Source organism: Mchenga conophoros, linkage group LG12, assembly GCF_057382185.1.
Source record: "Mchenga conophoros isolate Kocher_MC1m ecotype Shallow Benthic linkage group LG12, M_conophoros_male_GT1.1, whole genome shotgun sequence".
Classification (NCBI taxonomy): domain Eukaryota; kingdom Metazoa; phylum Chordata; class Actinopteri; order Cichliformes; family Cichlidae; genus Mchenga; species Mchenga conophoros.
In genome coordinates, this window is record NC_140537.1 from 10,309,406 (window position 1) to 10,335,130 (window position 25,725).

A 25,725-nucleotide genomic window follows, 5' to 3' on the forward strand; every position below is an offset into this window, starting at 1 on the left:
TAACACCTTTGGATACACTCAAGAGAAACATATTAAAATCAAATAACAGAAAACAAGCGAGGCACTCAGTCTCTGATAAAAGTTGAAGTTAGCATTAAAAAAAGACAACTGTATATCAACTCTGTCTTCATCAGGGTTAGGCAGAATGAAATATCAGCCGTGGGCCTTCTACCAGCACCCGAGTCAAGGTATACAATTATGTTTTATTTTAGGTCTCCTTATGGGTTATAAGGAGACCTAAAATAAAACATAATCCTCAAATATGTCAAAAAGTCATAATGCACTACATAACACAAAGCTAAATTTTACATTTTCTACCTGCCTCAGTGAAGAGCATCAGAGCCATGCAGTGCTTCCATCTGTTTTTGTGACATTATTCAGATTATTAGGAAGAAATTGCCTGACATTTGTATGTTTCTCTGTGGTTGTGTTTTGCTTAGATTCCAACACAACAAACAAGTTTTGTTTTCTGATGATTTTTCTTCCTTTTGTTTTGTAGTTGAGTTCATGACTGAAAACAATGGTCAGTGCAAGCACCAGGAAGTGAGCCACTTTGTCACATCTACAAACAAGTTTAGAGCTGTTGGTGAGGCATCTTCTGCTGAAGATGCAAATCATTCACACTCCCACTTCCCTTCCCCTCTAAAGCTGAATAATCACATGGTAACTTTAGGATTTCTATATGCCCCCGTCAGCAGATTTATAGATGAGAATCTTTTCTTGCTCTTGCCAATCTTGTTGCAACTCCCATTTCTCAGTCACACTCCCCAGGCATGGAAACTTTGGCATCTATTTATAGCTTCCCCTTATCTGCAGACATTAGTTAGATCCTCAGTTTGGTGCATAAAGTGTGCTCAATGCCTACTACAAAGTTTGAAGAGTTTGTGACTTTACATGATAATATCCACTTACATTCATCTATTAAGCTATATGATGACTTTAGGATATAGGTGGATGATCTTTTTCTTCTTCTTCAATGGCTAAATTTGGGCTAAACTGAGTTTTTGTAGTTGGCCCAAAAAGTCTAATTAAATTGGCGTGTAACAGGATACTTACTCTAATCCAAAACGCCACTGTGAGAATAGCAACAGAGACTAGAGATAAAAATGTCTCTCTCATATTGGCTTCTCTTCATAGGTTCCCTGTTGAATCCAGAAATGCTTTTAAAAGCCTGTTCCTCACAAAAAAGGTTTTGAATAATCAGGCCCCATCATATCCTATACAATATCTGAGATAAATAAAAAACTGAACTGAGTTGAAACAAATTTTTCAGCTCTCTGATATGATGAAACTCTGCAAGTTGAAGGCCTACACAATTCTATAGTTTATAAGTTTGTCGTGTGAACCAATAACCATCTGAAAAAAGCATATATTTCCAGTTTTATTTTGGAGATAGTAACAACATTTTATCTGCAGACTTATGCAGCATCGCATCATTTTGGCGTTCAGACAGGCCATGGATTAAAGAAATAAACACACACAGTGTATTGATGATTTAACATTCAAAATCACTCTCCATAATTCTGTTTAAGGATGAAACATCACAACAAATGGAAAACAAAGATTTCAGTTATTCACATGCAATGTCATGGTAACTATTCCCTCTATGGAACTTTAACTTTTGTTTTCTTGTAAAACTTGGACAGTCAGTTGATATGAAATATTAATACACCACATAATAAACCACAGTGATTAAAAAACTTGGCTTTAAACTGCATAATGATCCATTATAGTGCAGAGCTAATGTTAGGTACTCATTTCCCAGACAGGGCAGGTAGTGCTGCTTGCAACTGCATGACAAATTACATAGTAAAACTCATTTACTCCAGACCTTAAAATTGAAGTTTGGTTAGTGTAAAGACAGGAGGCATAAAAAAGGTAAGGCCCTTTAATGGCACAGTTGCATTGACCTGCACAGTCATACTGAAGAACATCTGTTCTGAATAGCATCAATGTTCTCTTCATCCCATTTAACTCGGCTGTCTCATGGCCACTGTTAGTGATATTAGCTACATCTGTGTTTTCTCTGCCACAACAAGGTAAATGGTGTGCTGTATACTTGGTTAGAAAAATTAGATTCTTGTTTTTAAAATTTAGATCATTTTACCATTAGTATTTTAGTAATATTTATGTATTATGAAGCATGCAGCAGTTAGCTTGTCAGTGATGGTCAAGCTGAAATGGTCATTTCTGATAGGTGCACAATGCGCTACTTTCAATTTGAGACAATGTTAATTCTTAAAAAAAAAGAAAAAAAAATCACACACTATGCAAATAAAAACACAGTATGTATCAGCACGCATAATAAAATGTTCTCCAATGAATTGTACTAACAGAATATGAGACATAGTGCTTCTTTAAGACACCATTCTGAAATGGAAAGCACAGGAGGAATAATAATGATCCATTAGGCGTGGTTGGTGCTAGACTGGATCAGCCATGGGCATGTTCTCTTCTGCTGTGATTCAGGAACTGATGACACTCTGCAGAGTTACAAATGTTGCACATTAATTACCCAACATAAACGTGGGTGAGTTTCATACTGTCAAAATGGCTGATGTTCATATTAGGCATGTCCAAAGTTCAAATGGTTTACTGTATGTACAAGTAATTCCTAAGCCAAAAGCTCAGGATTCAGACTGCTCCAAATGCAAGCGAGAGGGGCAGCCAATCAGAAGAAAGGTGCCTAAAAGCAGGAGGAAGTAAACCAAGTTGTTTCACAGAACCAGTGCTTTCACAGCACTGATTGAACAAACAAATCTCAGTGTCTGTGCCCATTAAAAAAGAGATGGATTAATAAAACTCTGAATATAGTCTCAGAGCTCACAGTCACCACCCTCAATATATTTGCTTTTTCTAACAGATACCCGAAAGCTTTCAAAACTGCAACAGTTTTTATAAAAATAAGAAAGAATGAAAGTAATGACCTTATGCTGTCAGATAAATATCAAAAATATAGTTTTGTTACAAAAAAGTTTTTTTAAGTAATTAAAAAGTGCAGTGTTTCTCTGAAATGTGGTGGGATGGCTTTAAAAAAAACTGGAATAGTCAAACACGTTTGGTTGGCACACTTGATGAGAGACACACTATGTGAGAGAGAGTATAAAAAAATTCCATGTGCATATACAGTGGGAAGTTGTGATGTGAGGATTTTTCTCAATAGGATTTTACAAGCAGTGACAGTGTTACTTTGTAATCTGTCGTACACCCGTGTCACACCAGGGCTTTCTCAAGACAGCCACTCCTCCAATTTGTGCCCTCCATGTTAACTCGCATGGAGCGTGACACAAGTACATTTGTCTATCAGTCCTTGGGCATGTCTATGGGCGACACGTGTGTAGTGTAAATGTAATCAAATACGTACTTTATCAGTGATGGCAGAGCAGAGCAGCCCACAGCCTTATCCCACCTAGCACCAACCAGGGGATTCCTGTGACAGTGAATCTGTGAAAGCACCTCCCTTAAGTAGAATACAGTCATCACTAATACTTCCAACTTTAATGCCATGACATGTGAGGATATTGTTGATCAGAACCATCTATAGCTACATTAATGATATATTCAATCATCAGCTACTTTGAATTATGCATTCAAGTTAGACAGAAACTGGAACACAAGCTGAAAGGAGACATACACGTTTGTAATCCTTCATGTAAAAAAACATACATTCAACATGTGAATGATGCACACACTGTCTGAAAGAGCTTATTACAGCCACTGTTAAGAGTGCATTTGGCACATGTGTGTGTGTGCGGACTGTTCTTAAAGAGGAGAAATCCCTTTATTATTGAATGGAAACGAGGGTAACACTGTACTTGAAGTGTTCTGTAACGACATAACAGTTTTTAACTTGAATGTGTATAAAACAGAATACTGTATAGGACTGTATGGATCAGAACATCACGGCCGGAAGCAGCAAGGCGAAAGAGAACTGTCCCAGAAAGGGCTCGGTGTTTATCAAGTATTAGGTTTTGAAGACTGGTGGTGCAATTACACTGTCAGAGGCTGTGACGATAAAACAAGCTAAAACAAAACACACTGTTTCTTGTTTTTTTAAGATGTATTCATTTCATTATTAAAACTTCTATTCTGCCAAACTGCCTAACTTTACAGGTGCTCCGACAGTAGGAGAGCATCGCATCAGCCCGAAGGAGACCACGACAGCAACTTGTGACTGTCTGAAGGCAGCATCGACTGTACCTTACTGAAGTGTTCAGTAAGCGTGTTATGTCGCTGCTCACTGGACCACAGCCAACACTGCACTGGAGAGTGAGCACTGTGCTCCAGTCATAGCACACCTGACAAGAAATCACAGAGGAGCACTTTGCAGGGGGTTCTTCAATCGGCGCCGAACTCTGACTGGAACGTCTTCATCCTGTTAAAAGATTTTTTTACATGTAACTTTTTATTTTTCTAATTTTTGAGTGTTTTGGAGGTCCAAACAAGCCAAATATTGACAAAGTTCATGTAAAGCTTGATTTAATACACACAGTTTCAGCAGTATCTGCCGTCTCTTCCTCCTCCTCCTCCTCTGTGTGCTCACTACCGGGGGTGAACGCCTCATAGTCAGACAGTGCACTTTCCACCGCCTCTTCATCGTAGTCTGTCTGGTACTCATCGGAGAGTTCCTCTAGGCGGACAAAATCAGAGACGGCAGGAGAACCTTTCATTGATCAGGCTTTTAAATGAAGAGCAGATAAAAAGAAGCTAAAATAATAAATTATAGTATGGATTGTAATATGCGTTGTTCATGTAAGAAATCAGATTTCTAGTTTAGATTTTACTAACCCTCGATTAAAGCATTCTTGACGGGTTCAATTCTCGACACAATCTCTGCCAGGTCAGTGAAGGAGGCATTTGGACATGTGACCACCTGAAAGACAGAGCTCATCATTCCAGCGAAGACTTTAAGACCACCTTCACTGGATTCATACTGTCTGTGACTGAAGACTGTAGTACTCGACAGCCAAACACCAAAACAAATAATATAAGCAAATAAACATTCACTTTAGTCTATAGATACACTAAAATGTAATTATGAGCAATTTAAAAATAAATGCACATGTAAATAAATATTCACAAATAGAAAATTAAATAATAATGCTGAATAAAACACTACATAATTAATGAGCTATGAACAGTGAATAAAATAATGCAGTAGAACAATATAACAACTCAGATCCAGAGTTTTAATGATGACACGCAGCTCAGGGCTTAAAGGATTAAAGACCTTTAAAGTTTTTTTATTTTGTCCCTCTGCTGGAGCCAAACAACAAAGTGCTTCAAAAAGTGCTCAAACTGAGTTTCTAAAAGTTTCTGAAAGAGAGAAACTGTTTTACTTTAGCTGCATGAGTTGGTGATTAACAAGTAGCTTGAGTGACTGAAGGTTTGAATGTCAACATGAATGGTTGCCTCTCTCCAACGATGGACTATTGACCTGTTAGTCCAACGCAGGCTTTTTACCCTGTGACAGCTGTGACAGGCTCCAGCCCCACTCGTGACTATGAATTGGATAAAGAGTTAAAAAAAATGGATGGATGAAGGGAAAAGGATCACCATTAAACCTCTGATATCATAGGTAGGGTTTAACCGTGTCTGAAAACATACTATTAAAATTGCTTTACAGGAGAAAACATTTAACGTCTGTAAATCTGTTTGCAGTTAGTTATGATGGACTATTAAACGTTACAGTCATAAATGTGGCGAGCTGCTGTTTTATAGTAGAGGGCCCTGGTTAGGTTACCTGTGTATCTGACACAAACTTATATAACAAGAGTAAGAACAAGAGTCGAACTTGATCGCAGCTGAACAATCTATTTGTATTGTTATTTACACTCACGTGACCAGTTTTGGTCTTATGAAACTCCTCCTGATGTCGGTCCTTAAGCATACTGTCCACCACACCGCTGCGCTGCCACACATCAAACAGTGTCTTCCCATGCTGGTACCCCACCTCCTGCAGATAGTGAACCTCTCAGTGAGTTTGTGGGCCAGCAGATTAAATAGAATTAAATAAAACATGGAGGAAGAGAGGAGAAGCTCACAGCAATCTCATCGAACTTGCCAAACTCCAGTGTGCCGTAGCGGTCGATAGGCGGTCGGATGTACTCGCAGTAGTCGCTGTCTTTGACCAGCTCCAGCTGCCGCACGCAGCAGACGTAAGCAAGCCGTGTTTGGATCTCTGCCATGTTCAGGACCTGGAGGGAAAGTTTGTTCAGTCTGACAGGGCTATGATGGCAGAACAAAGAGTGTTTAGTGGCCGTCATTCTGCCCACAGTTGACGTCAGGCTGTGGTAAAATCAAAGCACCTTGACTTTCTCAGCCAGTGGATTGAACCGCTTCCACAGCAACCACCAGCCATTCAGATAATCACCGTAGTTGGTCAGATTGGTCTCATCTCGACTTCCAACATCGATTGCGATCACAACCTTGGCACCCATGGAGCGAGCCACGTCAGCTAGATATCATGAGAGACACATTCTGATAACCAGTTTCCTCTTTCAGCTAATAAATATAGTCAAAAATGTTTGTTTCTATTCTTCTTTGTGTATCTGCCAATCATATACGCCCACTGATAAGCTAATATTACTTTCTTTGGCTTTGCACATCTCTGCAGTTTGCAGATAAGCATGCTGTCTCACGACACCCCACTTTCGTCTTCTTAATATCTGTTGTTAAACGGTGGTCTGCATCTGCTTGCATCATAGCCATATTTGAATGACTGCTTATATATTCTGAATGACCATCCTCACTATGAAATAAGCACTTTTAGCTCTTCTCTCTCGAAGTCAGCTTTCTTCCAATCAGCTGTTGTTCATAAAAGGAAGACAGAAACATCAAGTGGGAGGGGCTTCTGTGCTCACAAACAGGGCTGTGTGTTTCAGATGTTAAGGCTGTCTGTGCTCAGAGGCATCATACAGAGCTAACAATATGATAAACATGTTTACAGAAATCATATGCGGATCTCATTATTAGAAAGTTTGGTCATGTTTACTATGAATGTAAATTAAGTCATTCAAGATGTTGTTTTTTGGGGAGGGGGGTTTGATAAAGCTCATAGTTAAGGGTAGATCAGGTGACCTTTAATCCTTCCTTATGGATTCAAGGTTATGCTGCAACAGGTTTAGGCTGCTAGGGGCTTCCCATGATGCACAGAGGGCTTCTTCTTCTCTCACTGTTTTTCCCCTCACTATGTGTTTACACACCACTTTTCATTTAATTGTTAGTTATTAATAATCTCTGGCTCTCCCCCACAGAGTGTCTTTTGTCCTGTCTCCCTCCTCTCACCCCCAACTGGTCTGACTGATGCCCGCCCCTCCTTGAGCCTAATGTTCTGATGTGAGGTTTCTTCCTGTTAAAAAGGGAGTTTTTCCTTCCCACTGTCACCAAGTGCTTGCTCATAGAGACTGTCTGACTTTAAGGGTTTTCTCTGTTATTATTAGTGTGGATCCTTTACCTTACAAATACAGAGGACCTTGACATAACTATTCTTGTGAGTCAAACAGCGATCACCTCAGTTTACTTCAACTCGTACACAGCGCGAGTAGAAAAGCTTACTACCCTCTCAGTGTTTCTCACCAGGTAGGTTGTTGATGTAACCTCCATCCATGAGCAGATGTCCATCTTTGGGATCACAAAGCGGTGGCAGGTAACCTGACAGAGACATGCTGGCCCGGACATAACGCCACAACGAACCTAATCATGTAGGACAATCGTACAGTCACAAGTATGAAGTGTGTGAAAACACTGTCCACAAATTAATGATTAGGTTAAATACAAAACATCTCACAATTAAATTAATATTTTCCCTTCTTTTTCCTCAGCTCCTTCTTAAAGAGCTGAGGAAAGAGTGGAGCTCCTTAAATGGTCAGAGTGCTTCTAGTACTAGAGGAAAAACGAGGTTTCCCACACCGTCAGTATGAACTCTCATAGCGGAAGCTGTGATATCTGTTGTAATGTTGAAATACGGTAACCACAGGTCCTGGCAGTGGAGAGGTTGGAAACAGAAAAAAAACATAACACAGAAAGGCACGTGAGCTGTGACTTTGCAAGAAATGTGTTACATGCACATGATGCAAGCTGCTGGTGTTTGAAACGCTACTCTCCTTACCTCTATCTGTTTGTTCTTGAAGACTGAGCTAATGCTGGAGTTGAAGGAGGCTCCAGAAAACATGGAGGTAACTGGGTATGTCAGATCCAAGATCTTCTTAAAGTATGAAGTCATACCCTGAAGAAGAAAGTTTTAAAAAAGGGAAGTGAAGAAAAACACACCATGGTTGATAAAGAACAATTCAGCTTTTCACTTGGGTCTAAAGAAATCTGGAAGTGAAACTAGTGAAACTTCAGGGAGGTGAAACTCTTTAAAAATATCAGTGCAGGTGTCAGCAGAGTGTGTCATGCACACACCATGGCCCACTCGTGTGCCCGGACCCTCATTCGACTGATGCTCTTCTCCTCAGCATACAGTGCTCCCATGAACGAGCCAATGGAGGTGCCACCCACCATGTCCACAGGGATCCCCGCCTCGTTGAGTGCCCGCAGGATGCCCACCTGAGAGCAGCCTCTGAAACACATTCATTTAGACGATTTCTTTTCCTTTTCAGACATATACCAATATGTGCACAAGGAGTTCTACCCAAGTCCTGCACGCAGTGACTGAATGTAAAGTCCAAGGAGACAGTGCAGCCTTAAACAATCACGTTGCATTTAATAAAATTTATATTTAATTGGTGATGATGGGAGACTTGAGGCAGGATGTATTATGTGTCACTGCACAATTACATTATCATGTGGATGTTTTTTTACTTACTGGTTTAAATGTATCTGCAAATACAGCTTTATTATAAAAAATATTAATGAAACATTAATTGTTAGCTTCTTCTTGGCTAAAGCTAGAATAAAGAAAGTGCTAGGAAACACAATCTACTAATAAAATGTACCATAAATATTCATAATATCTTGCTCAAATAGATATTTTATTTAGTTTCATATTTAGACTTTATATAAAAATATTTACACTAATAGGCACAAAATATCGAGTTTTAGCTAATAAAGCAGAAACTGCCTATTCATGTTGGTGAAGCTACCAAAATAGGACACAGCTGGCAATTTACTGGGCATGTTTAAGTGCTGATATAAAAATATTTCAGATGATTTTAAATAGAGCCAGAAAGATAGCAGTGCTCATCAGTTTTGGCAGGAAGCAACTTGGATAGCTCATTTTTAAGTAAGCAAATGGGTTACTTTCATGCCTTTTACTTTCATCTCGCATCAGCATCAAGACCGTGTGATTATATATCACAAATGCTTGTTGGTTGTGTCCTACAAATGCTGTTCTCACAACAACTGCTATGCTTATGTTGAATTAATTTCAATATACAACATATTTGTCAGGGTGTTAGCAATACACCGGTGCAAGAATTTGCAAATCATTTCGGAAGAAAAAATAGTTCCCAGGGTTCAGTTGAACTGCCAGTTCTGATGCAGTAAAAGTACTAAATGTAACCACAAGTGCTTACATAGATGACACACAGCAAATACCTATGGCTAAGACTGAATCTACAGATTCAATAATAGGTCACATGTAAAAGCATTACTGCTGTAGTCATGTGATCATCGGGTGTCTTAGGTCCCTACCTTGCCAGAGCTCCAGGATAAGCCAGAGCGGTGAAAAAAGAAACAGTCATTACACAACAAGAAAAACACACAAAAAAAGAACTGTTCTGCTGATCTAATATTTCAGTAAGAATAACTCAGGCGTCAGATGTATTCAAATCCTAATGTAGCAGTAACAGTAAGGTGTACCCAAAACTCTGGCACAGATATTCCCAACCTGAGGAAGGCTCATATGGTAATCAACAAAATATCAATATGGTCTTATGTCCACCTGTAAAAACGTATCAGCACCTTGCTAACCAAATGTCTATATTTTCATTTACTTATCAGATGAGTTAGGGCAAAAACAATCAAACTAAGAAAGAAAAACTGAGCAAACTAAATAAATAAATCCACACGTTCGGTATACTGTGATTTTTTTCCCTCACTATCTTTCTGTATTCGCCTCTTCTGCTACATCAAACAAACATTTTGGCAGTGTGGACATACGCCATGTGTCCTTCCATGTAGCAGGTGAATTTGTGAGTGAGTGGGGTTTTCTTGTTGAAGTAAGGAGAGTGGGTAGGGGTTGTAAGCAAGAGGTTGAGACCAGCGGCTGGCACTAATTTAGACATTTATATTTTCACGGATCTAAGCGCAAAAGTGCAAAACTTCAGTTAGCTGAACAAAGCCTTTTTAAGTGGTTAATCAATAAATATGTTCCCAAGCAGCAGAACTACCTTGCGCCCCCTCCACCTAGCACCAGGGCGATACTGTTTCCGGTCAAGATCCTGGCCAGGCGGGAGAAGTCAGAATGACGATCTGGACATTTTTCAAACACACGCTGGTATAACTCCCTCTGAAAAAAGCAGTCACAGACACAGAAAAGAGATGTAGGCATTTGCTAACCAGGTCAGTGGTTAGTGAAGACTCTGTAGTCTGTACCAGCTTGGGTAGACTCCTCCTGGAGAACACCCTGCGGGGGCAACACAGATGATGGTGTCTGGAGATCCAGCTTCGCATGTTGAGCCACTCTGCCGTCCCTCTGGGCAGTGGGCCGTCCTCTCTGTGAAGCAGCACGAGTTGCTTCTGGGCTCGGACTGCACTACTCTCCAACATTCGCTCCAACTACACATGCAGAACATGAGCAGAGAGCTTTCACTCAGGTCGTTATGAATGCAATAAACACCTTTAACGCAGACTTGTATTTAAGTGTCACAAACAGATGTGGTTTCTACAACTTCTATATGGTATCTATGTACCCAGGAGATGTTTCCCAAATAAAGAATTTCCCTCTGATTTCTCTTGAAATTCAACACAAGCATTATCTAAGGAGCTTGGAAAGAAAAGCGAATGAAAAGCTGTTGTAATTGGCTGGCTGTGGAATAGTAACATCTCCTGCAGCTTTAACTCACATTCTTCTCAAACTCTACAAAATAAGGTAATATTTACACTGACCTCGCCCACTGTGGGCTCCTGCTCACCCAGTCCCACAATGATGATGCAGTCAGCCTGGCGGATGCAGCGCTGGGTCCATGGTGTGAGGCTGGGATCAGACTGGTAGAGGACGATGCGATGGATGTCTTCCTGCTGGCCAAGCCAACTGGACAGGCGGTACTCGTGGACACTTGAGGTAGAGATGAGGTAGAAGCATGTCACTGCATTAGAGTTAGATCAACCTATGAAAAACTGCAGAAGTCAATTTCAACTACAGCTATATTTATTTCCGTGATCTACCTGTCCAGAGCAGCAGAACCCAGGCGCTGTTTTATGTTGTCACTGGTCAGGAGTAAAGTGGGACCTGTAGAAAGACTTGCATTAAGTTGTTTAAACTTAACAGTATGCCCCCCTTTTTAATAGCTAATAGCTAATAGTATCCCATATCAGTAATACTGGAATAATCAGTATTACTCCCTTCATCTGTTTTAATGGTGTGTGTGTGTGTGTGTGTGTGTGTGTGTGTGTGTGTGTGTGTGTGTGTGTACCAATGCCACAGAGCGCATGCTGTAGCTCCAGAGTGAATGCAGTGAGTGGAACCTCCTCGGACACAGGCAGGATGGCCACAGTGGACAGGTTGGAGACTGGGTTGCCAGCATCCCACTTGCTGGTAGGCGTGTGGAGACCTAAACTACGAGCTGAAGAGTTTCTGCCATTAGATATTTCACATATGCAATATAATCTTCTGTACATTGTTCATAGTGTTTCCAATATGAATTCCAGGGTTTCAAACGCTCATGCTTCTAGCATGTGACACAGGCTAGCACAATTCTCAGACACACTCACACACTATGCAAACTGATGCCACAGCAAAGAAATTTAATGGTCAAAGCCAATATTCTCCAAAAATTTATCTAAAAATTTATAATCAAGACTTAAAACTCCACCCACGACCACCTACACCACAAATTTCTGATGTTTGATAGTTGAAAGTCAAAGAGGAGAAACTACAGAAACAGTAAAAAGATCGATCAGTTCACCTCAGCACTGATTCCTTTGTAACTCTACTGTTTCACCTCTGTAGAATAAAGGGATCAGTCAGGACAACTTTGTACTGTTTTACAGTGAACCTTGTCTAAGTGGACCTAAACCACAAAACACACAAAGTAAAAACAGTAAAAGATTACCAGCCAGGGGTCCAGTGACCTGTTGCATGTTGCCCAGAATCTTCTGCCCCAGCAGATGAATCAGCCTAGTGACAACCTGGGGATATCTCCTCTTGATCGAGTTCAGAGCTCCTTCAGGGAGCTTGGCCAGCTCTGAGTCCCTAACAGCATGGACTGTGGTGGCTCGGTTCATGTGGGTCAGGGCCTCAACCTGTTCAATCATGAAAGAGATGTTATGGTACAAAATATTGTTTTTCCACGTCTTTCGTTTTTTCTAAAACTTTCTCTCAAACTTAAACAGGAGGTCACAATTCTAACAACTCACCACACCAATTAGATCTCCGCGGCCATACTCCCCGGCAAGCTCTTTTTTCCCATCATCCTTTGCAATGACAGAGCGCAGTCGGCCACTGAGGACGATGAAGGTGCTGTCTGACTTGTCTCCCTGTCTAAAAGCAAACAGGCAATCATGTAAGAAAAAAAGTCCATCAATTTAAATCACACATTTATAAGCTGTGATCATAAAGTTCCCACTTCATAGTCATCTGCTTTTAGTTCTGCTGCTATTTTCGGAGCTGTTATGACACCTTGCATGTGAGAACATCATGGAAATTCATGCTCTATTTCTCAAAATGAAATTCAACTTCATTGGCTGCTTTGTTTACACTGGATGACATTTAGCGCACACTGCAGATGGACAAGTGCAAGTGGACTGAATGGGAATGTGAAGGCAAATTTTTAGGTGTTTTGACTCCATCACAATTAATAATTAAACTTAAAAGTGTTTCCATAGATTAAGGAAGTTTTTTGAATCGAAAGTAATTGCAGTTTATGTTGCCTGCACATTAACAGTTTTAGTAAAAGTACCTGTAGACGGCACGTCCAGCCTCCACAGCCATCCAGTCCAGGGCAAAGTCGATCTGTCTAACAAATGGCGACATCCTCTTCACCACAGTGTGAGCCACATTCAGCACCACCCTGGGCTCCTCGCGCATAATCCTGCAAAGTTTAAAATTAAGATGTATTTGAAGCCTGGCTGTGACACTGAGGCAAGCAAACAGCTGACTGCTTGTGCATGTGCTCGGCCATACTCATAGAAATGGGCCTTGGAAATGGAGAGGTAGGTGCAGTCTCGGTGCGCTCGCACTGTGAAGATGAGGGGTTCCCCTGTGAGGACAGCCAGGTGACCCACCAACTCCCCGGGGTGAGTAACAAAAAGCAGGGTCTCCTCTTCGCGGTCTATCATACGCTGATAGACATGGAGCAGCCCTGAGATGACAAAGGCCACACTCACGTCCTGAAAAACATGTAGAGAAGAAAATGAGGTCTTGTGACTTTTCACCAGTCAGTGGCATGAAACCAAAAAGGTGATAGTGCTGGATTTTCCTGCAGTTTCAGCAGCCTGATGCTCATTTGTTTCTGCTGACTCTCCCATGGTTTAAAACATATCCTCTTTAAAACTGAGCAACACATTCTTAAATCAGTATCAGCTGATGTGTTTGATCAGCCCAGTTTTTAATATCCACAAGTACCCTGATTAAACGAGGAACAGTAAACGTCAAGAAAAGAAAGAAAACAGATGTGACAGAGAACCTTTAAGACCTGCATTTGTTTTTTTAAACTGAGCTACTGAGACTAATAGCCAGTTAAATGTAAGAATATTACTTTGCTCCAATTACAATAATCATTGGTAATCCAAAGCAAGCAGAAGAAGAAGAAACCGAAGGAGACGAAGGAGAAGAAGCACAAGGAGGAGCAAGAGGAGGATGAGGATTCTTGTCCGTTGTCATTAAACTGACCTGGTCTCCCTGGTGGCCTACAACAGATCCAGCTTTGACCTGGCGAAGATTCACCCTCCCATCCAGCAGACTGGGGTCCTGACATGTGCAAAAAAACCACACAGAGGACAGTCTCAGAAGTAGCCAGGACTCAAATATACAACCACTGTGGGATTAATAAAGTTTATATTTTTGAATTTTACTGTTGCTAAAAACACGATCTCCTCATTTGTTTTCAGTTGACCTTTGGTTTTTCATTGTAAGCTACCTTTAATTGGATGACCTGCAGCAAATCCTTTTTAGCAGCTTGGAAAATGGCATTGACTTTATTATGGTAGACACTTCCTCCTCCTGCATCACTGTAATGGTACACAGCAGATGGAGTTTGCTGCACTGTCACACTCTTCTTTAGAATAGACTGAGGAGGTAAAGACAAAAAAAAACACAATGTGTGTGAGATCCACACTCATTCTAGTAACTGTGTATGTGCATATATGGTGTGATGGGTGCACAGTTAGATGCCCTGTATGCCCAATGTTCAACATAAACCAGCAATTCCCTGAAAGTGTAACAAAGATAGTTTCTATGCAGAGACCTTGACAGGACTATGAGGCACCGTCTCCTCTTTGGCACCTGGAACGTATGTACTGTTGAAGTCAGGTGACATTTCCCCTGCAAAACACAAATTGTTTAAAATTTCGATAGAACAGTAGCAGTATAATGTCTTCGTAAGTGGATATCAGGCCCTTGTAGAGCAAGAGTATTTTAGTCTAAATAACCCAAAATGTGATGTCCACATATGTGAAGGTCCTACGAGGTTAAGCCACAAGTTTGAACAGAGACTGGTTTAAACCCAAACTGACCGAAACCCAAATTAAGGAGAGCCTTAAAGTATTCTCCTGACTGTATCCTCAGTTAAAGTCAGCAGCACTGTATACAGTATATGATCATTTTGTATTTACCTGTATTTGTATTATCTATCTATCGATCAATCGATAGATATGTCTAATATTAACATTTGTTTGATGACCTGAAATGTTTAAATTTGACAAATATGCAAAACAATAAACGCTTATCATGGCACTGTCAAAAAAGCCAACAATTCCCTTACTTTTTTAGAAGTATACATATATGTGTGTGTACAGTGACACTGCATGTATGTATACCTGTAACAGTAATCGGGTTGGAGAGGGAGCGGGATCTCTTGGTTTTTGATGTGGACATGGAAGAGAGGCTGGACTTTTCTGCTACATCAAAAAACAGATAACATGAGCAGTTTTACTTGATGCACATCGCTTACGTCTCATAGTGAACATATTGAGAAAATGCTGTTATTTCTGACCCGTGTCAGCTTTTTCAGAGCCCAGATCATCAGAGTGAGACTGCTGCCTGCGGAAACCTTTGTGTGGATGAGTCTCACACAGAACGTTTGCCACAGACACCAAGGAGATCGCTTGGCTCTCCTGATAAACACAAGTTAATCAACAAAGTCACCTTTTAATGCAAGAATTTTCTTAAATGATCTGAAATCTTAAATCAATATTAGTAAGAATCAAACTTAAACTCTGACTTTGAGAAAAAACTTTTCAAAAGCCCAAAACCATGTTTCTAATACTACAGATTAGGCTACCTCTAGGAGTCTGCAGCTGACCAACCAACCTTAAAACCACCCCTATGTTTTGGATGAAGACATAGGTCTTGGGTAAAAAAATTTTTTTTAAAAAGAGTCAAAATTCAGATATTCTGATAGTATTCCCAAAATCTAAACTCTAGGTCGGTAACTTAGCAGCCTCGAAGAAAAATCAGGGGTCTCTTGAGATTATGGAGAACAATTGTTATATGCTGATATCATTAGGGTACTTGTCACTATCAATGATAACTCACACCTTGCAGGACAACTAAATATGTGCTCTGAAGAAAACACTTTGAAAAAACAAACATAAAAAGCTTTTGCAACAGAAAAGAATGGCAGAAACAAAGATAAGGCTCACATGACAAGAGCAGAAAGCACAAAGTACTTCTGTTAGCAAGATTACTTGGTTAAATGTGTCCTGTGGACTTTTGTCTTTACCAATGGTAGTACTGTACAGTACCAGTCCTACCAAACGACCTGTTTGCGGATCACCAGACAGAATTTACTCAGTGTCTTTATATGTAAGCACTACTCTCTGTTTTGAGACAGTGTTTCATAACTGGAAAAAATGATGAGTTAATAAAAGAAGGCAACAACACAAGAGTGCGAGGAGAAATTATCCAATCAAAAACAGTTTTGCACTATTCATGTCACAGGTAAATGAAAGAGCACTACCGGGTTGAAGAGCTCAGTGGTAAGGCCAAGGTAGTTGTGTAAGGCAAGAAATGTCACTCTCTGAAGCCGCACCATTATGATCTACAGGACAAGAAGGAAAGGTGACAGAGAAAATGTGTTTGTTTTTTTTAGCTGTACAGGGTGGATTCAGTTTAATCATCGCCCTGTGCTTTGCTGAATGCTATTTACTCGTGGAGAGCATACATACAGTATTTGCAGCCCAGCTAATAAATAATATGATTCATTTTTTTCTGTGGACACTTTACCTGGATGACACGAACCAGAGTTTCTGGATACTTCTCAAACACTGACTGAAAAGCTGCAGCTGGAAGACGCAGGACAGCTGAGGGAACTGCAGCTCTCGCAGATACTGTTTTATAAGGTGCTGGGTAACCCTGAAAATTAAATGATGCAGATCAGAGGAGATGTTTCGCAGTAAAATGCTTTATGAAACCAAGAAATCGCTAATACAGAAAATGCAAAAAGAATTCCTCAGTTAGCAGTGCAGTGAGAGATATATGAAGAGAGAGAGGGACTGCACACATACAGTGATGATGTCCAGGATGCTGAGCAAACTGTGAACACTGTCTCCAGGTAACACCTCCTTCACTACGGCATCGGTGCCATCCTGCAGTAATAAACACAGTGAGAACAGAACATCAGAACAGAAAAACAGCACACAAGAACCGAGCCAGTCAAGACATCCTGGTGAAGCTGAGCAACAGAATGGGGAGGGAAGGTGATTTAAATAACTTTGAACATGGCATGGTTGTTGGTGATAGATGGGCTGGTCTGACGATTTCAGAAACTGCTGATCTACTGGTAGTTTCCAGCACAACCATCTCTAGGCTTTACAAAGAGAGAAAGAAAATATTCCATTCAATTGAATTCCTTTTTTTCAAGCTGGCGTGATCAATCATTTTGACCTAACAGAAAGAAGCACTGGTACTCATCTGGAGTGTTAATAATCAAAAAGAATGTGCCCCCCGAATCAATACTAGCCCTTTATATTCAGCTCATTTAACTGTATGAAGCTGCACGGGTGCTTACATTCTCGTGGACGCACAGCTCCAGGCGGCCATCTTGAACCACGTAAATGCTGTCATCAGTGTCACCGGGTCGGAAGAGTCCCTCTCCTTGGTGCAGCTGGATCAGCACCATGTGACGACACAGCTCCAAAAACAGAGGTTTCTCGAAGTGCCCGAGCACCCTGTGTGCGCACGGCATAGTTCTGTTACTGCTAGCTGGAATAATCATGCTACATATCAAAGAATGAATATGCCTAATACTGATTGCGAAACCACAGATGAATCCTTACAATGACCTAGTCATTCTTTTCTGGTTTACAGATAACACTAAGTTGCATTTGAAGGTCCCCAAGACGGAATTGCATGGACACCAGGCTCACTCATTGAAATATAAATATAAAAATTGAGTGAATTATTCAAATTATTAATTTGACATTAACACTCATTAGCACTCTGTGAATCACTTTACTTTCTGAGTTTGGTGCTGAATGAGGCCCATTATGTATCAAGAGTACTGACCTGACATTTTTCAGCATGTACAGCACTTCAGAGGGTAAATGGGAGTTCTGCACGTCAAACTCAGTGAGGTCAGCCTCCAGCAGGCAGGGAGGAGGCTCCTTGGGCTGCAGGGTCGGGGGCTCCCTACGAATGCGCAGGATCCTAAAACAGACACACTTATCACACTTTGTTGCTGTTTTGCTTTTTTTTTTACACTATGTTTCTTCTTCTGTTTATACAGGGGCTCACTTGCGAGCTATAGAAAGAACTTTAGTCCTCTTCCTCACTCGCTGCCGCACGGCTGAGTTTGAGTTGGAAGCAGGCACCGAGGAAAGTGTCTGAACCTGCAACAGCAAGAAAGAGAAACATGATGCTACACAGAAGGCATTCTGATGATAATACACGTGCCAGTATAGATAGATATAGATACTGTAAGGTATATGATTCTCTCTAGCAGCCATGCCTAATGACAAGGCTGTTAGCACCAGCTAAATTCCAGCACACTAATTTTTTCAGCATTTATAAGCCATTATTGCTTGTCAAAAAAGTTACACAAAATAGTTTCCCATCACAGGAAATTTATTTTGAGTGTCTTCATAGTTCTATTTTTGAGATACACCAATTTTTATATACTGTAAAGTATATTTTACAAAAGCTATATGTGGAAGGAAACCGTGACCTAGGGCAAGCTGATGGCATAAGATGTAAGTACAACTACTACAGTTTCATATGCCAAAAAAAAATCATTGTGCTAACTTACGTGGTTCCGGTTCTATGTGGATTTAAAAATAGTTATGCAAAACGATGCGGACACGCTCTGACCGGTTTTAAAGGGTTAAATTTCAAGACAGCAAGATGGTGACAGCAAAAACTCTTACTCCCAGGATTCAAAACTGAATATGACAAACCAATGGATGACTGGTTGACTATACTGTCTGTTCTCCTGTCTATGACTATTCCCCATAAACCCTTGTGTTAAAATGCTTTAGTAACTAGCAGAGCCTGAGTCACTAAACTGAACATCTTGACTCTGTTTGTCCTGTTGGTGCCTACAGACGACTCAGCAAGTTTGTGCTTCAGTTTTAGTGGGTGAACTTCGGGTATTTTTGGAATACACATGTTAGCTGATAAGTTAGTGCTCCACACTCTTGTACAATTACAGTCACTTTTAGCTCTGAAAAGCCTCACACTATGGTGGCCAAAACACTAATGGTGAGGCCTTGAAATGCAGAGTCCTGAATTGGGTAAGTAACATAATGGTGGCTATGTCCATCTTTTATATACAGTGTATGGTTTTGCCCAAGGTCTCTTCTGTTTCACTAAATGATTGCTTATAAGAGATTGAGGTTCTCTGTAACTTGTACAGCATATACATGACGTTGCAGACCTGCATTGAGGTTTTGTTTTTCTCTGTAAAATTTTCAGTTTTTTTAAGTATCATCAATTACTCAAAAAATGGTCAGTGCAACCTCAGCTAACATTTGTCACTCAGTAAAGACTTCTGCAAACTATTAGTGACCATGCAGTGAAGTATACAAAAATAGCATTCAAATGAGTCATCAAGATTCCTGAATAAGTTTGTTTCTTGCCATCATCTTTAGCTTGATTAATAAAAGAAAAACAAAATATGATAACAGACAACAAAGACTGTGGACACATGGTTTATAAAACACACACAACAGAAGGGCGCCTGCTGGGGGTGATGGTGCCCTCAAAGTGTGCATCAAGAAATAACTTACCTTTCTCATGATCTTTCGGCCGTAGAACATCACTTTGTCTCGCTTCCTAAAACGGTAGTGGGGGACCCCAGCCTCCTCCTCTAAAAGAACCACAAAACCTCTGTAAGATCTGTCTGTGCTCAGCACAGAGCAGGAAATCTAACTCTGCAATGTAACTGTTGATTTATAAAACACTGCTCCTTCAATAAGCACTGTCCAATAGTCTCAGGCTATCTGCTAAAGGTCACCTTACTGTCACATTTTTACTGCAACTCTGTTTAATTAAGTTATTTATGTATTTTAAATCATGGCTGAAGACATACCATCATTGACTTGAATTACATTAACTTATGGACAGTTTGTCCACCTCTTTGTTTCAGTTGCACCTGTTTAATGTAACTAACCAAGACAGAAATAGTAGTACAAATAGTATTTAGTATCTAATAGTTTACATTCAAAACGTTTTATAAGCTATTTTTGCATTTAAACCTCACCCTGCAGTAATACTTTAACAACAAACATCAGCTAAAACAGTCATATCAATGGTAGACTAGAAAACTCTTATACTTAAACTATAAGGTTTATGACTCTGAGCTCTGCAACTTGTTCATCACTGAATATTTTTAGTTACACTGAAACAGCATGGGTTTGGGGTGTGCAGCCTGCAGAGAACTGACTTGATAGTTTGTATCGTCTGTAAAGGAGGAACACAACAACTCCAACGACAGACATCACCATCACTGCTCCGATCAGTACAGCTGTCCACTGGAAGAAATAAAAAAAAAAAAACAGCATACCCAACATCAAAACACTTTCACTTGCACATTTGTGTACCTAAAAAAGTAAAAGCTAAAACACATTTTAAAAGTACTCCTTGTATATTCAAACCTTCAACTAAGGCTGTCAACAGAGTATTTAAAAAGCTTGCCTGTGTTGTAATGAGAAAATAAACAGCTTAAGTTAAAATAGGACCAAACCATACTTTCATGCAAGACCAACTTTTACCACAAGATGGTGCTGCTCCTTGTCAAACCCCACTGTGCCAGCGCCTGCTAGTCTGTCCTGAACTGGAAGTCCCACAGGACCTTAGCTCCACTGTTCTCAACCACCTTTAGTGGTGTCTCCCATCTGGACTTGGGGACTTCTTGTCCATATGTGGTACAGATGTTCCAGATTCTAGCCAACTGGTTGTGCCTTGGTGTTTGCGGTCTCAGCTTGCACCTTGCATCCTGCTGCTCTGTGTTGATCAGTTCCATGGCACCTTTGCAGTCTAGAACCTGTCAGCTGTAATAGAGTCCTGCCTCTATTGATCTGATGCTTAGTGCCTGTTCTTGTGCTGCCATGATAAAAAACCTCTATCCTTTTCTTTAGTCCGCCCATTTCTGGCCACTGGTAGGATTTCTTGATGTCTGCCACTTCCTCTCTCTGTCAATGGAACATCCCATTCAGAGGGATGTATTCGCAGATGCTCCGTGTTTCATCTTGGATTGTGGCTCTGACACTCCTTAACCCTCACCCTCCCTCTTTCTGTTGCTCATAGAGCCTTAGGGTGCTAGAATACATGTGAAGACCTTGGTGGCATCTATCTCCTCCTGTGACCAGCTTATTATTCCAGCTGGGTATCTCTAATGACCGACAGGGTGAATGCATTGGCTTGGATCTTTTTCTACCATTCAGCTGGCTTCTTATCACCTGATAGTTATAGATCTCTCTATCAACAGATCACTACATCAATCTACAGATGTATATATCTATGTATTGAAGGATCAATAGGTTGTAGCTTTTGTCTGTTAAACAGAATATGTGTCAGGCTAAATACTGCCTTTTCTTATTACATGGGTGGACAATTTCCACTAGCAGGAGTGGTCTTTTACCAGAAAGTAAAACAACACCCCTGCTGGTGGAAATTCTTCTAAATTTAACTTATTCTGAATACAATGAGTACCTTTAAAGGAATATAAATAATATTTAAACATACAGTAATAACAGAAAGCATTCACACTTAGTCACTATTTGCATGAATTTACTTAATTCTTTCTTTTGTTTCCTTTCAGTTTTTTGTTATATATCGTTTAGTATATAAAGGCACACAAGCCAACTTCCACTGTTTACCATATTGGCTTCTGTCCGTTCCTCCACAAAAAGTTCCATCGTGGCCTTAAGCCTATCCAGCGGAACCAGCTTATGAAACATCAGAGACAACACAAAGGAAATGAAATGACTCACAGCTGAAGGTGAGCCAGGCTGTGCATTCAGAAAAGAATCAGGTTTGGGAACAGTCAAGACAAGATTAAAATACAGTCTGTTTTCACACAAAAGATCTAACAGTCTGATAAAGCATTGCACAATATTCTATAATATATTAGTTGTAATTGAGAGCCACAGTGGAAAATATCTGTTAATTTCCAGCTCCGTGTTTTTATTCCTGGGGTCTATTAGACTTATTTTATGTACTCAAAGTTATAATTACCTCCCTGTTCATATTCGTACTGCCGAGTCTATTCAGTCTTTTAAATCACGTCTTAAAACTTATCTTTTTACTTTGGCCTTTGATTCTAACTAGTTGGCTGTTCTAGCTTATTGTGTTGTTACCTATTGTTTGTCGTCCTGTTTTATTGTTTGTTTTAATTGTCTCATGTTTTTACTGACTGTGAAGCACTATGGTCAACACTGTTGTTTTAATATGTGCTATATAAATAAATATTGATTTGAATTCTTAATTACTCTATGCTGATCCTTTGTACAGCCCTACAGTTCAACCTCTAAAACAAATTGTTTTAAGTCATCCCCCATTAACTTTCTTCAGACTGAAATTATTTTTTTATTTGCTTTCTTGTTTCCATGTAACAACCCCTTAACTTCTTCTTACTCAATGAAAGCAGACTAGGAGTAAGCCTTGAAGCTCTTTTCTGTCATATTTCAGGCCTTCTTATAGAACAAAATGACTTGGTGTGCATCAGATGTTAGTGAGGGTGATCTTTGACTATGTAGTTGCCCTTGGAAAAACTCATAAACTAACATACTGGTAGTCATCAAACCAGAACTTTATTTATATATACTGAGGTGTCAAAACTCTGTCATTAATGTTGTCTTTATGGGGGGAAAGACACAAACGGTTTCTTTTACTGATTACATGTTCTACTACTAGAGCATGTTTGCATGAATCACGGCTCAAAATCATCCTCACCTTATGGTACATCTAATATTTTCTCTTATCTTATGCCCCTTAGTTCTTTTTATCTTCTGACTCAAGTAAGCCATTTGAACACGATGCACCACAGAATGCCAAATCATTCCTACCTGTGGAAATTAAACTCTTTATGGGTCTATCTGTGGGTTTAATCTTTACAACTCCTCCGGGATTATATTCACTTGTAATATCTTGTTTACAATATCTTGTTTACTTCTTTCTTGTACATGCATCACTTACTTTGTAATATTTTATTCAACATTACTCTTTGAGGGCCTTATTATTTATATAGAAGATTTACATGCTCCATCTTTCATACTTGTATTTTAATTGAGCATCTACAACAAAACTATTTTCTCCTGGGGTTAATAAAATATTCTGATCTGACTGAGGTGAACAGCTACACTAAGTCTTTATACAGGGAGTGCAGAATTATTAGGCAAATGAGTATTTTGTCCACATCATCCTCTTCATGCATGTTGTCTTACTCCAAGCTGTATAGGCTCGAAAGCCTACTACCAATTAAGCATATTAGGTGATGTGCATCTCTGTAATGAGAAGGGGTGTGGTCTAATGACATCAACACCCTATATCAGGTGTGCATAATTATTAGGCAACGCCCTTTCCTTTGGCAAAATGGGTCAAAAGAAGGACTTGACGGGCTCAGAAAAGTCAAAAATAGTGAGATATCTTGCAGAGGGATGCAGCAGTCTCAAAATTGCAAAGCTTCTGAAGCGTGATCATCGAACAATCAAACGTTTCATTCAAAATAGTCAACAGGGTCGCAAGAAGCGTGTGGAAAAACCAAGGCGCAAAATAACTGCCCATGAACTGAGAAAAGTCAAGCGTGCAGCTGCCAAAATGCCACTTGCCACCAGTTTGGCCATATTTCAGAGCTGCAACGTCACTGGAGTGCCCAAAAGCACAAGGTGTGTAATACGCAGAGACATAGCCAAGGTAAGAAAGGCTGAAAGACGACCACCACTGAACAAGACACACAAGCTGAAACGTCAAGACTGGGCCAAGAAATATCTCAAGACTGATTTTTCTAAGGTTTTATGGACTGATGAAATGAGAGTGAGTCTTGATGGGCCAGATGGATGGGCCCGTGGCTGGATTGGTAAAGGGCAGAGAGCTCCAGTCCGACTCAGACGCCAGCAAGGTGGAGGTGGAGTACTGGTTTGGGCTGGTATCATCAAAGATGAGCTTGTGGGGCCTTTTCGGGTTGAGGATGGAGTCAAGCTCAACTCCCAGTCCTACTGCCAGTTTCTGGAAGACACCTTCTTCAAGCAGTGGTACAGGAAGAAGTCTGCATCCTTCAAGAAAAATATGATTTTCATGCTGGACAATGCTCCATCACACGCGTCCAAGTACTCCACAGCGTGGCTGGCAAGAAAGGGTATAAAAGAAGAAAAACTAATGACATGGCCACCTTGTTCACCTGATCTGAACCCCATTGAGAACCTGTGGTCCATCATCAAATGTGAGATTTACAAGGAAGGATAACAGTACACCTCTCTGAACAGTGTCTAGGAGGCTGTGGTTGCTGCTGCACGCAATGTTGATGGTGAACAGATCAAAACACTGACAGAATCCATGGATGGCAGGCTTTTGAGTGTCCTTGCAAAGAAAGGTGGCTATATTGGTCGCTGATTTGTTTTTGTTTTGTTTTTGAATGTCAGAAATGTATATTTGTGAATGTGGAGATGTTATATTGGTTTCACTGGTAAAAATAAATAATTGAAATGGGTATATATTTGTTTTTTGTTAAGTTGCCTAATAATTATGCACAGTAATAGTCACCTGCACACACAGATATCCCCCTAAAATAGCTAAAACTAAAAACAAACTAAAAACTACTTCCAAAAACATTCAGCTTTCATATTAATGAGTTATTTGGGTTCATTGAGAACATGGTTGTTGTTCAATAATAAAATTATTCCTTAAAAATACAACTTGCCTAATAATTCTGCACTCCCTGTAATGAGGTGCTGCAACTCTGCAGTGTAAATGATCATTCAATTAGCAGAGGGATTTTTTTTTTTTTTACGTAGCTTTAAGGACATAAGACTTAGACACTGAAGTTTAACAAATGACTTACTGGATTACTGGACTTATTGCAGAGCTCCTCTTCATCATTGTCTTCCATGCCTATTTTCAAAAGAAAGAAAGAAAATGCCACCCTAAAACAATGTTTGAAAACTTTGCAAAGCCCAACCTTTCATGTGACTCTTTACTCATTAAATCTTTGTTCTCTCCAGCTGATCGAAACGAGGTCACAGAGCAGAAATCTGGGTTAAAGATCACCTCCAGCTCTCACTGACTGTTGGTAACCAGACACTCCCTCCCGCGCTGACACACTGCAACCCTGCCGCATGCGTATCTATATCTGAATTAGTACAAAGCTCGACATGGGGAAAGACAACGTTTTCACTTTGTTTACTAAACTTACTTCTCGCTTATTTGCTTGTCATCATATAAAAGATCCAAATACAACACGGATCATAACGAGGCTGATCCTGGTTGACGGGATTCCAACGTAATATGGAAACAGCGTCTACCTACAGTTCCAACCTTACCTTTAATATCACATTTAACTTTAACTGTAAAGTTGTAATTCTCATTTTTGCATGTGTGTGTAGCTCTGTTCCGTTACCCAAGAGGACAATGGAGTGGAAAAGAAACACTAAACTAGTAGGTCTGCGGTGACAGAGTCCCTCGGTGAGAAACCGCAAGATACAATCTCTAGCTTACCTTTTTAGACTAAAGTCAAGCAAAGAATGTTGCCATGTACCTTTCTTATGCCAAAGTTTTTACGTTTACGTGCTTTCCAGTTCTTTGGAAAAAGCAATCTAAATGTCCTGTCATACCTATCAAAATAAAACCTCTCTTAACAAAAGGCTACAGCAACACCGAATAGAATATACGATTTTTTTTTAAAGATGTCGAATGAAAAACAATAGCTTTTATAATAGAAATTATACCCATAGTTCATTTGAACACGGACA

General features: G+C 40.1%; 1 protein-coding gene across 8 annotated transcripts; it reads right to left on the minus strand.

Annotated features, from left to right (window-relative positions):
• Window positions 1–1,374: 1,374 nt before the first annotated feature.
• Window positions 1,375–25,593, minus strand: pnpla7b (patatin-like phospholipase domain containing 7b). Of its 8 annotated transcripts, none has more exons than XM_085293649.1 (35): window positions 25,512–25,576; window positions 24,819–24,868; window positions 21,640–21,708; window positions 20,205–20,292; window positions 19,549–19,628; window positions 18,059–18,153; window positions 17,831–17,971; window positions 17,334–17,493; window positions 16,831–16,911; window positions 16,550–16,678; window positions 16,284–16,364; window positions 15,318–15,438; window positions 15,142–15,222; window positions 14,571–14,647; window positions 14,244–14,393; window positions 13,997–14,074; window positions 13,289–13,494; window positions 13,065–13,196; window positions 12,523–12,646; window positions 12,219–12,408; window positions 11,580–11,729; window positions 11,332–11,395; window positions 11,053–11,221; window positions 10,540–10,722; window positions 10,335–10,453; window positions 8,407–8,563; window positions 8,111–8,227; window positions 7,912–7,981; window positions 7,579–7,695; window positions 6,309–6,457; window positions 6,045–6,197; window positions 5,840–5,956; window positions 4,789–4,873; window positions 4,491–4,630; window positions 1,375–4,375 (listed from the first exon to the last, which is right to left on the minus strand). In XM_085293649.1, exons 2-35 carry the CDS (start codon window positions 24,864–24,866, stop codon window positions 4,310–4,312), a joined length of 3,987 nt encoding a protein of 1,328 aa, XP_085149775.1. In that variant the 5' UTR covers window positions 24,867–24,868; window positions 25,512–25,576; the 3' UTR covers window positions 1,375–4,309. The 8 variants fall into 8 exon arrangements, 7 of the variants coding, with proteins under 7 accessions (XP_085149775.1, XP_085149774.1, XP_085149773.1 ...); XM_085293648.1 differs by lacking the exon at window positions 25,512–25,576 and adding an exon at window positions 24,955–25,501 and having other exon boundaries at window positions 15,142–15,219; XM_085293647.1 differs by lacking the exon at window positions 25,512–25,576 and adding an exon at window positions 24,955–25,501.
• Between the last annotated feature and the right edge of the window lie 132 nt (window positions 25,594–25,725).